The 12,500-nt window shown below is 39.3% G+C and overlaps 2 protein-coding genes across 2 annotated transcripts in view; one reads left to right on the top strand and one right to left on the bottom strand.

The window, feature by feature from the left end:
* Nucleotides 1-5,609, top strand: part of LOC107564408 (retinoic acid-induced protein 2-like) — a 20,003-nt gene extending 14,394 nt beyond the window's left edge. The window contains exon 2 of the mRNA XM_016249499.1: nt 2,135-5,609. Coding sequence (XP_016104985.1) covers nt 2,207-3,919 — 1,713 coding nt within the window. The 5' untranslated portion in view covers nt 2,135-2,206 and the 3' untranslated portion in view covers nt 3,920-5,609. The remainder of the gene's footprint in view (nt 1-2,134) is intronic.
* A 3,710-nt stretch (nt 5,610-9,319) lies between these two features.
* Nucleotides 9,320-12,500, bottom strand: part of LOC107564407 (polycomb protein SCMH1-like) — a 44,128-nt gene continuing 40,947 nt past the window's right edge. Inside the window, exon 14 of the mRNA XM_016249498.1 lies at nt 9,320-10,347. Within this exon, the coding sequence (XP_016104984.1) occupies nt 10,222-10,347 (126 nt within the window). The 3' untranslated portion in view covers nt 9,320-10,221. The remainder of the gene's footprint in view (nt 10,348-12,500) is intronic.

Genomic DNA, 12,500 nt, shown 5'->3' with positions numbered 1-12,500 from the left:
ACCTGTTGCTGTGAACACACACGCTCGTGCTTCTGTAATGCTGTTTGCATTAACTGTCTCACACTGCAGGAATCCGTCAGCCCACAGAAAGCCCATCTGGAATGCAGTATCTCAGAAACAAATCATACAGAGGGTTTGGCGACCCACCTTGTTGGCTTTCCAATGCTAGATTGTAATTTATCGACTTTTATCCCCGCTCAGGATTTATTTCCAAGTTTTTGGCTGTTCCTCTCATAGATTGTAATTGGGTAGCATTTGAAGCATGTGTTTGTTTTCCAAAGACTTAAACAAACGCGCCATTTCCAGCCAAGTTACATCACTCAGCGTCTTTGGCATAGAGAATGCGGAGACTAAGACTAATTTTAAATTAAAGACATGTTTGTGCAAAGACTGATGGGGGAAAAATGCACCTCACACATGTGATGCTACTCAACACAGGGCTGCAGCAAGGACACTAAAGGTGATAAAGCAGGAGAGCGGAGAGTTAATTTTGCATGTAAATGTGCAAACAGTGAATTTATTTAGCTGCTTGGAATGTCAGAAAATTCACAAAATGTGCACAGAATATGCTTCACAATATAATTTGAGACAAAAAACCACCAAAAATCTGCAAGGCAGTTTAGAAGTCACGTGTGACTACTTGGAGAGGTCTGATCTTAGATCAGTGTTTCTAAACCGCAGCACTCACCGGTTGATTTAGGGTCGGTGAGAAACACTGTCGTTAATTTTGCATGTAAATGTGCAAACAGTGAATTTATTTAGCTGCTTGGAATGTCAGAAAATTCACAAAATGTGCACAGAATATGCTTCACAATATAATTTGAGACAAAAAACCACCAAAAATCTGCAAGGCAGTTTAGAAGTCACGTGTGACTACTTGGAGAGGTCTGATCTTGGATCAGTGTTTCTAAACCGCAGCACTCACCGATTGAGGGTTGATTTAGGGTCGGTGAGAAACACTGTTACTGAGTAATCAGAGAGGAGCAGATGTGTCAAGGCCGTCTGCTTCCTTATCTGACTTTTTCCACTGTTCTTCCGTCAGTACAGGAATGGAAATTCAGTGCTTTAGAAGTGGTTCTGAAATTCACCCTGGGACACAATTTGGTCCTAAATCAGTTGGCAGCTTTCTTTTGTTTTGCAGCTTGCCTGAAAAAATACAGATAAGGCAGTTCTCGCTGTGCTAGCATGAGCCTGCCCTCCAACATTTGTCAGCATTACATGTAGTTTTTGGTATGATTTACTGACAGAGAAAATGTATACTTTTCTGCTGCTATGCTTTTGGAATTGTTGCAGATAAAATTGTTGATAATGTTTTTGGTAGTGAAAACAGAAATGCAAAAGATGGTTTTAGTGTTGTTTGTGGTTGGTGCACGTGTTCAGGTCATCCTGTTTGCAAAAAAAAAACAGCAATTTTTAATGGGTACTTAACGCAGACTGAAAATCTGCTGCTTTGAAAGTTGTTTCTTTGAAAGATTGCACCCATTTCTGAATCCCCTGATCTTTTTTCCCTCACGTTTTTGGCTTTTCTCTCCCTCCCTTGCTCTTTTTATTTCTTCCCATTTCTCTCTTCTTCAAGGTACTCTCTTTTTCCTCCTTTCTGTCTCTCTGGCATTCTTTCACTCGCTGTGTGTTTGCCAGAGGGAGGTTCACTTCATAGTCTTGGCAGCATTTTGTGTAATAAACTCCACACTAACGCTGGCTCATAAACAAATAAACCCAGGCACTGTGCGACGTAATTTCATCAAATCCTCCCCCGTGCTCTCTTTCCTCCCATCCCAAGCCAGCGAAGCAGTCTGTCTGTGAGAAAGGCTCCTGTGAGAAGTCTTTGTAAACTCTCTTCTGGTGTCTCCCATAATTCTGTGTTTGTGTCTGCGAATCCACTCTCGTTTTCATGACGTCATTCTAAAAGCTTACAGCTCTTGGTGGACAAAAACAGATGGTTGAACTTTTAGCAGGAAAGGAAACAATGCCTCCTTGGTCCCTTGTTAGCTTGGAGTATTAAAGTTATAGAGGACAGGTAAGGATCTAACAGATTATGAAGGTTTACCAACAATTACTATGTTGAGTATTGTGGTTTACATCGACACATGTAGTTGTTGCCAACTACTAATCCACTTCTCCCATTTGATTCTAGGTTTTGTGCTGAAGAAAACCATGAAATCCTCTACTTGCAGCACCTGAAAGAGATTTACATAATCAAGACACGATGGAAGAGCCGTACAAAGATTCTGTAGCCGTAGACATGGCAAACTCTGAGGAAGAGGTCTGCAATGATGGATCCGCCGCCACTGATGCAGTTGGGAAACTGGAAGGGGAGACCACTCCAATTATTTCACCCGAGACATGGAATGTCAGCTCTCCAACCATAACAAAGCGATCTCTGTCACCCCTACTAACGATACAAGCCACCCCGGTGGTGACCCCGGCTGCTGAGTCTCCCAACGGTGTTGCCCTGAAGGTTGCTACAACTGTGCTCCAGCCAATCTGCTTAGGGGAGAGTCCAGTAGTATTGCCAATCCTTGCTGGACCAGCTGCCCCTCAAGTCGGACAATCAGGGGCCACTTCGTACCTGATGACTAGTCAGGGTCCTGTGTCCCTACCTCTGGTCTTGGAACAACAAGTCCTCCAACATTTGAATCATCAATTGCTTCAACAAACGGCAACTTGTCCTGCCCTGCCGCTGCAGAACAGCATCCTGTGCCAGAACCCTTCTCTTGCTCTTGGAGCACCTCCAGTCCTGGACCAGAAAGGCACAAATCCAGTGTTGGATACTAGTCTACTGACTCTTCTTCAGAACCCTAACTTTGCAGCCATCCTGCAGGACCTCTTCCCTGGCCAAGGCAACTCTTCTCCCACTTGCCACCCAGCGTCTTTCCCGCAAGTTGACCTTGCCTCTGCGTTCTTTCCTCCTCTGCCTCTCTCGCACCCCTACAGCTCTCCACTAGCCCCTCTGGTGCCTCCAGCCACCTTGCTTGTCCCCTATCCTGTTGTGATACCACTTCCAATGCCTCTTCCAATCCCAGTGCCAATCCCATTCCCGGTCTCCACTTGCAAGGACTCCAAGGTAGAGGTAGACGTCCCTAAACCAGCTTGTACTTCAAGCAAAAGCACACAGACTTCACCTAGTGACATCTCCCCTCATTTGACATTTACCAGCAAGGAAATGGCAGTAGTCCAACAGTCTCTTCGCTCTTGCTCATCCCCTTTAGTGACAGATGGAGAAGTGCTAGATTTATCCATAAGGGCACCTCATCCTTCAATCCATGTTGATGTGCCACAAGGGATCCAGCCATTTCAGCAAGACAGTGTCCTTGATTTGTCTATACCTAGTATAAGAAAGACATGCATCCAGACTTGTAGCACATATGGGCCATTGGCCCCGGAGCGGGAGAGGGTGTGCCACCTGGGGGAAAATGTTAGCAGTGGGGCTTTGACTCTTGGGGTTCTCCGGCCAGTAGACTGCACGCCGAAGCTAGACACCAAGCTGCTAAGTGGTTTAGCATCTCTAGAGTTCAGCAGACAGCACAAGTGGGTGGTAGACAGCGGTCACGGTAGCACAGTGGCTGGGGCGCTACATGACTCTGCGCTCACCGGAAGCGGCAACATCGAGATCGTCAGCACGTCGCAGACTGCCAAAGTCATTGTGTCGGTCAAAGACGCCATGCCTGCCATTTTCTGCAGCAAGCTAAAAGGATTATCAGGTGTTTCTACAAAGAACTTTTCCATCAAACGTGATGCCAGTCAAGGGGGCTTCGCCACACTTCCCAGGGTCCCAGTGGATCAGCGAGGAGAATCCAGTGACCCGCTCAAAAAGATCTCTAAAAACAGAGGCATCAAACTGAAGAAAGTAAGCTCCCAGGAGATTCATATACTGCCCATAAAGAAGCAGCGACTGGCAGCATTTCTGCCCAGAAAATAACACATGCTCTCTTGAGAGTGAGAGTGAGAAGGGAAAACCAAGGACATGAGCAATGAAACCGCTACTGAGGTGTAGCTAGGTAAATAACTACTTTGAAAAAAGCTGGTCTGAGAAATTTAACCAGGGTATGATGATGATAAATGCATTCCTGGCAGAAATAAAGCCTAAAGCTTGTTCTCCATGCTGTTCAAATGATTTAGACTGATGCTGGCCGCCTCTGGTCTGACGGTTGGCATTTGATCCATTCATTATAAAGCAATCAGACGAAGTCGACAGGAAAATGCTCCAAGTATAAAAGAACCAATCTGAATTGCCTAAACTGCACTACTACTGATATTTTTTAGCATTAACGCCAGAATCGACTCCCTTCCTATGCATTTTGATTTCGGTCACACATCCTCATGAATGATTAATCATGTGTAATCTGCATTGCCATTAATATGCATGAGATCTGTTTTGAAACCTGGCCAGCTGTCAGTGAGAAACGCAACGTGTAGCCCTGACAAATTCTCCTCTCGCTAATATGATGAATTCTTGCTCTCCTCTCGCTGTTTACACTTGGAGTGCAAGACATTTTGCATTTTTGGTCCTAATGAACTGTAGAAGGGAACCGTGACCTTTTGCTTCCCTAATCACTGTATTAATCAGTGGGGCATTGGAGCGGAGCATCCTCTTTGAAGAACAGGGAGGGGTAAGCAGTTAGCATGGCAGCCTGATAATGACTTGGCAAAGCCCAAATCTCGGTTTCATTAAGTCTGATGATTGGAGGAAATGGTTGTCAGTAGCAACAAAGCATAGTTTTCATCATCCTCCCTTTGGGGGGTAAAAAGCCTCCCTTCACCCGCCCCAAACTAAATTAAAACTAAATAATCATTGGGGGTTCGTCCCTAACGACAACAAATCTGAGTGAAATGGCTTATTAATGCTGTTTTTATGGCCGTGGGTTCAACTCAGAGTAATTTTTTAGGTTATAGTCAGCCAGCTGTGTGAACACAAGGAGAGTTTCCCTTGCAACAGTGTACAGATTTGAATGATCCTAATATACCTTCAGTGTTTTAGATGGTGAATTGCCGACAATGGACGTGAAGAGTTCAAAATTAAACATCTATCCCTCAGCAAGCATTAAGATCAGTTTTCCTTCTCGGGTGAGCCTGGTTTTCTTTATACTGTACATGTTACTTGTCATGTTGTGCAAAACTCATTGGTGTATGGTATTCTTGTGTTTTTTATTTAATCTTTGATGAAAATGAAGAACTTGGGTGATGTCAGTAAAGTTGCACAAGCAATTGGCTAATATTAAGACTGTTTAGTCGATGTTTTAAGCTACTGTTGCAGTCTTGCTAACAGATAATGCATAAAATTTAATGGCAAGTAACATTACAGGATAAAAGGTTACGGCAATTGATAGAATTAGAAGTGTTATCATTTGAATATGTGGAGATGCTTGAGGGTGAACTTGACCTTCAGTCCCAGTCAAAACACCTCTTCAAAAGTGTGTGCTGGTGATTTTTACAATCCTTTGCAAACTCCCCTTTAGGTCTGGCCTCATTCCCCTGCTTGATCAAATACATTTTTAATGGATAAAATTAAGTGCCACTTTTTTTTTACTTTAAACCATTCATTAAGAATTTTAATGTGGATTATGAATGCTGCTTTATGGCACAAAATCTGTGATTTTGTTGCTTTCATGTGGCTGTTTACAATCCTTTGCAAACTCCCCTTTAGGTCTGGCCTCATTCCCCTGCTTGATCAAATACATTTTTAATGGATAAAATTAAGTGCCACTTTTTTTTACTTTAAACCATTCATTAAGAATTTTAATGTGGATTATGAATGCTGCTTTATGGCACAAAATCTGTGATTTTGTTGCTTTCATGTGGTTTGATTGATAGCATGATAGCATTAACCTACTGATTATCCCAGTTTAGTAATCAACTTATTAAAACTGTGCTACAGCTGACAGACCCCCACATCACAAACTCAACATTGAATCAGCCAAATTAGCCCGATAAGCGCATATATAAAACCCATTTTATTGAAGATTTTTCACATTGTGACATTTTCATGACTACTCTCATTCATTATTGTATGTATATATATATATATAAAGTGGCACTTGATTTACTGAGTTTACTCCTGTTGTTCAAAAGGATATTTTGGGTAAAGTTCACAAAAATGCCAGCAAGTCATATTGCACAAGTCATATTGCACCCAACAATGAAAAGATCTAAAAGAAATCAGATTTTGCTTTAAGAAAATGAATAGAATCAGAATTCAGAAAGAGCTTTTAAACCTATTTTGAGGACCATTTTTAGTGTTTCTTTTTTTTTTTTTGCATTGTGATAGTTATCATAAACACCATTTTCCATCATGAGAAATAATATTTATATATATATATTCAATTTCTCAATATCAGTTACTGTATTTAGTTGACCACAAAATTACGGTCATATTTTTTTTTCTTAAGTTAGAGCAGCATTAAAGGTAAAATACTGTCACAATGTAAAAATCCTTTACAATTTAAATTTTTGCTTTTTTGTGCATTTATAATAGTGAGAATTTGGATGGAAAATGGTGTTTATGATCAAATATCACAATGCAAAAAAAATTCTGATTGGAATGAATTCTATTCATTTTCTTAAAGCAAAATCTAATTTCTTTTGGATCTTTTAATTTTTGGGTGCAGTATGACTTGCTGGCATGTTCTTGAACATTTTGTGAACTTTACCCCAAATCTCCTTATAAACAACAGGAGTAAACTCAGTAAATCAAATTTTATTCTATATAAGGTGTTATATTTCGTACTTCATGCAAGTTCACCCCAACCGTAAGATCATCTCCACAGCCAAACCAACAGGAGTCTCATTTGGTCACACATGAAGATTCTGTGTTACGTAATTTTTTGTTTTTTACTAAGTCAGTACCAATATGGTGCAGTGGCTCAGATGAGAAGTGACTTGTCCTTCATTCCACTTTCAACAGAATCAAATGAGCTTCTAGACGCACCATCAGTAGTGTCCACAGAGAGAAAGATGAAAGCATGGCAGGATTTATTTGACATGTCAGTATGAAATGTGCCGTCTCGTGTTTGCGTGTTTGCTTAATGGAATTCTTGCAGAAGGAAAATCAGGAAGGCGTCTTTTATAGTTCACATTGAGCCAGGAAAGGTTTTCATGTAGAACTCTATGAACTTTCTCAAACTATCAGCTTGACAGATTTCCTCCATTTTCAGACTACACTCAAGCATTGGGTTTTATAGTTACATCTGATGAACTGCTGTGCAATTTTACTTGTCTTTTTCATGTCAGCACTGAAATGTGTTTTTAAACTCTAAAGCCTTGCAACAATGTCCTTCCTCAGTTTTTGTCTTGTTTTCCCGTACAAATATCTAAACATTCTTAAATCAAGATGTATTCAGTGGAGAAGATATATATATATATAGTGTGACTTTGTGCTTAAAACATGAAACAAGTGATCTGCCAATGGAGTAAGAAAAATAAACTTGTTCTCCTTTTAAATAAGTCTATTTTTATTAACCCATTGGTAGATGTTTTTTTTCTTAGTTTAATAAATTGATAACTTTTTCAGAAAACAATTAAATGCATCTTAATTTAAGAATGTTAGGAAGAAAGTCAAATTTTGCATTTGGAAAAAATCATTTTCCAGCATGTGATACAGTATATTCTCACTCTTCTCAGATCAGAATAAACCATGACCGTTTCTATGATGTGAATTAATTTGTGTCAGACGACCCTCTAACTCTTTTATAGGTACTGACATTTTAATAATTGAATGTCTGTTTGTTTTAACATGAAGAGCTTTTGTAAACAACTGAATGGATAAAAGAATGAAACAGAGTCTGGTGATGTTTTAAATTATTTATTTATTATTTGTATCGTTGAAAATGTGTACGTGACGAATGCATTAGCTTTAAAAATTTCATGATTAAAAACGTCTCTGGTATCAAGATCGAAGAGTGTGTGTGTGTGTGTGTGTGTGTTTTTTCATAACAAGTATTGATATTCAATCATTTGATGAATCTATATGGCACAACATTACGAATACATGTGATTTTTTTTCTTTCAAAAAGTTCGACAAAGGAACTGAAAAGTCGAAACGATCACATTCACGACTAACTTGAAATGCTACGTTACAAAAGATGGGGAAAAAACCTGAGAAGTTTTAAAGTAAAGCAAGGCAATTTGAACATAGCTATTTAAAATGGACATCTCCTCCCGGTAAAAAGCGCTGGAAGGCAGTACAAGGTATATTAAACAACGAATCCCAAATAAGCAGCCCCCCGTAACGTATCGTCACGCTTCCCACCTCCATATACAACATGTTTAGCTTAAAATATTTCTTCTCTACAAAATTGTACATTCCTGTTGCTGAGTTTTATGGTTAAACCCATAATACGCCATTGACGTCTGATCTATCGATGACAATGATCAAATATCAACATCAACTTCGAGATCAAGCCGGAGGAAAACACGCCGGCGTTCACATTACATCACATTCCCACTATTTTAGTGATTTCTAATGAGGCTTCTACAGCGACGCTTCATTGAAATGAACCGGTTTTGACGACTTTCCTGTCCTCGAGTGGCAAACTCGTACATTTCTCCATCACATGCTGCGTTTCGGTCTCTTGAATACTGCTCTGCGGCTGCTGTAGGTGTCAGGTTAACGTCTAACCCTGGCTTCGCAACACTTCATAACACAAGTCAATTCAAACATTCCCCAGATAAGAGCTCAACGAGTTTCTGTAACAAAACCGAGGCCAACTCAAACAGCGTTATCTCCTCGGAACGCTCCGGAACATCCACACTCGTGACACTCGAGACTAAACTCGCAGTCGAAAGAGAAAATACACAGCGTACGGGAAAACTATATTAGATCTACGACATAATGAAGCTCGGATATTGAGGTTTTTCAAAGCAGAAGGGCATTTCACTGATAAAAATGACAGTATTTCATTACTATTTAGGCTTAAATTTAAGATTTATGTATTTAAATTGCATACATATATACATATAAAAGTTTAGAATTCACAGTTTTAACATTAATAAACAATGTGATGTATATTTGTCAGTCATACATAAGTGAAACAGGTCAGATTTCTGTAATAGTACTAATAATTTGAATACACAATAACCAGCTTTATATATTTATATATATACCCAAATAATTTTGATCTCATACAAAATTATTAACTAATTGAGTATTGCTTGTTCCACTCCTAGTCATATTTAACCTTGTTTATACTTTTAAACTGAATACATTTAATTGTTTTCATAATTAACAATTTATGCTGATTCTAAGCGATTTGAATAAATGCATTTTGAAAATATATAAATAATCAAATATAACCATGCAATGATTTTGAGTGCAAAAATCTGTCCCGTTTTTAATTTACGCATGACTGACAAATATAAATCGCATTAAGTTTATTATTATTATTTTAATGTTAAAACGGTGTAATCCAGAAGGATGGAAATTTGATATACAATTCAATTACATAAATGCCAATTTTAGGCCTAAATGTTTTTTTTTGTTTGTTTTGATTGTTCTGATGTGATTTACTAGAAATCAATATGTGCCAAACTGGTTCCCAATATGCTATTAATATTGTTTTGATGTTTTGAAATAGATGTTTGGCGCGAAAACATTGAAGATTTACTTGTGAACACTCTTAAATCTAATCTCCAACCAAACAAAAACAATCAGTTTTTTGGTCGAACATAATTTCGCCAATATAGCAGAATTGCATGAAAACGAGCAGCGTGAACATTCTACAAAACGTCTCTTTTTGTGTTCGACGGAAAAAACAAAGTAGTACGGGTTTGGACCGTAAATAATGACGATTGGCCGAACTTTTCCTTTGAGGTTACGAAACATGATGTGTTTTGTTTGAACTAAATACACAAATTAAACGCAACTAAAAAGCAGGTTTTCAGTGGCTGTAAGTGATTCCAGAAACACCTGTGGACTAGTATGACGTCACAGGGAGGTAGAGCGATAAATAGCCAACATCAGACTCAAAAACAAGCACTATCGGTGAGCTACTCGGCCCTTAAAGCATCTGCATCTTTGTGGAGACGAGATGGCAGGAGGTAAGACCATCCAAACGCACCTTCGCTCCCGTTCGCTCCCAGAGAGCGGCACTAGTGTTCCTCAGTGTGCTCTGGCTGCAGATGAGCGTCCAGGTGTGTGTGTTTATGGAGAGCAACACACGGCGGTTTCCCATCAGCCCCCTCTGGAGCAGCGTGTCGATGTGGAGGTGAGGTTTCTGTCCGTGTGCTTCACTGCTTGCCTTGCTTGAGTCTCTCGATGTGGTGGCAGAGTTTGAGTGCCGGTCCGAGTTTCAGACCCATGTACTTCATCACCATGTCGCTCCTCAGTAACATCAGAGCTTTACCGTCGATCTCCTGCAGACAGAGTTTTACCATGGTTAACTCTTTCCCCACCAAACAAGGAGTTTTCCGTTATTCATGAGACGGTTGCTGCATCCCAATTCGCATACTATCCGTCCTAAATGTGACCCTGGAGCACAAAAGCAGTCTTAAGTCGCTGGGGTATATTTGTAGCAATAGCCAACAATACATTGTATGGGTTAAAATGATCGATTTTTCTGTTATGCCAAAAATCATTAGGATATTAAGTAAAGATCATGTTCCTTGAAGATATTTTGTAAATTTCCTACTGTAAATATATCAAAACTTAATTTTTGATTAGTAATATGCATTGCTAAGAACTTTATTTGGACACCTTTAAAGTTGATTTTCTCAATATTTAGATTTTTTTGCATCCTCAGATTCCAGATTTTCAAATAGTTGTATCTCGGCCAAATATTGTCCTATCCTAACAAACCATACATCAATGGAAAGCTTAATTTATTAAAAAATATGACTGGTTTTGTGGTCCAGGGTCACAAATAGTATTTGAAAATAGAATTAGTATGTATGCTGAAAAGAGTAGGCTATGCCAAAGATTCCCAGATGGTCTACTACTTGAGATTAAAATTCGAAGTGCAGATCGATGCACACTCTAACGGCTAATATTGCCCACAACACATTGCGCGGTGGAGAGGATTCGATTAGAACTTCAAACACGCATAAAAAATGTTTAAAAACTACAAACATGGCGGATATGCGAGACCGACTGACATGCAGAGAAAGGGGTTTGAGTGATAAATAGTCAATGTCTAACCTGATTAAAAATTTTTATTTAATGTTATGCGTGTTATATTTCATCTGCAGCAACATTGTGAACTTTTATAATGATACGTTTGGTCATTAACTTTTAAATGCATCATTATGCAAACACATGAGCAGAGTTCTTGGCATGATAGACCCGTGACTGGCATATCAACGTCTGGCATCTCCTGAATGAGTCTTGAATGTGCCGATCAAAAACACCAACCAGGAAGCCGCAGAAACGAGCGATCTCATATGTATGCATGCGAAAAAATAATGCGATCATCAACACTAACCGCATATAAATGAAAACAGCCCAATGTTAAAGAGTGAAATGTCAATCCAGAAAGTGGTAAAGGACTGTGCAAGATTTAGGAGTGCTGATGGAAGCCATCTACTGCATCTTTGCTTTGATAATATTACTGAATATGGTCCAGATGCAGTATTTGACAAAAATGCGATTTTTCTCAATATAGCTTTGTTTGCACCCACCTATTTTTATGCGCATTTTGGAATATCGCATTAAAAAAACCCTGCTGAATGGAAACGCCAAGATGCATATAAATTCTAAAAACGCGCATTAAAAATGTATGCGCACAATTGAGAAATTGAGACAAATGCGCATAATCTAGGGCTGCACGATAAATCTAAATGGAATCGAGATCGCGATTCGACAAAAGCTGTGATTGTCATGCGTATCTTTCAGTGAAGCGCGGTTCTGTGATCAGCAGTAAATCTCCATCCAAAGGCCAGAGGGCGCTCTCGCGCTGAAACTCCAAACACGCCTCGCAGAAGAAACCCAGAAAATGCCTATCGTTGCAGCTGAATAAACAGAAGATTCAACTGCTTTCATTGATTCAATGTGACTAATAAACACGCGACTACGGCAATATACGGTTTACTGGAGTTCTTATTATTATAATTTTCATCAAAATAAAGTATATATATAATGCAATGATTTTATCACTGCTTAAATACTATGAAATATGTTGCGTGCCTTATTCTGTGTAAGAAGCCACATCATCTCACAGAAGGATTTATTTCAAACACTCGACTGACGTTATGAAGCGAGTTTGGAGTAAAAATATGTTATTAAATGTGGTATTTTCACATGCTTTCAGATTGAGCAGCATTTACTTCACAGAGCCGTAGTTCACTGAGAAGCTATGCAAACCGCTGTCATTATCGCGAACAATTTCTTCGATTTCATAATCGCGCAATAAAATCGTATGCGATTTTTTTTGCGTAACTTGTCAGTGAACTACGGCTCTGTGTAGTAAATGCTGCTCCATCTGAAAGCACGTGATGATGATTTACTACTGATTACAGAGCCGGCTTTTTTAACAAAATGCGCATGACAATCGCATTCGATTAATCATGCAGCC

This window comes from Sinocyclocheilus grahami, unplaced genomic scaffold, assembly GCF_001515645.1.
Source record: "Sinocyclocheilus grahami isolate Dianchi unplaced genomic scaffold, SAMN03320097.WGS_v1.1 scaffold932.1, whole genome shotgun sequence".
In the NCBI taxonomy this organism is placed as follows: domain Eukaryota; kingdom Metazoa; phylum Chordata; class Actinopteri; order Cypriniformes; family Cyprinidae; genus Sinocyclocheilus; species Sinocyclocheilus grahami.
This window is presented reverse-complemented; position numbering and strand designations above follow the sequence as displayed.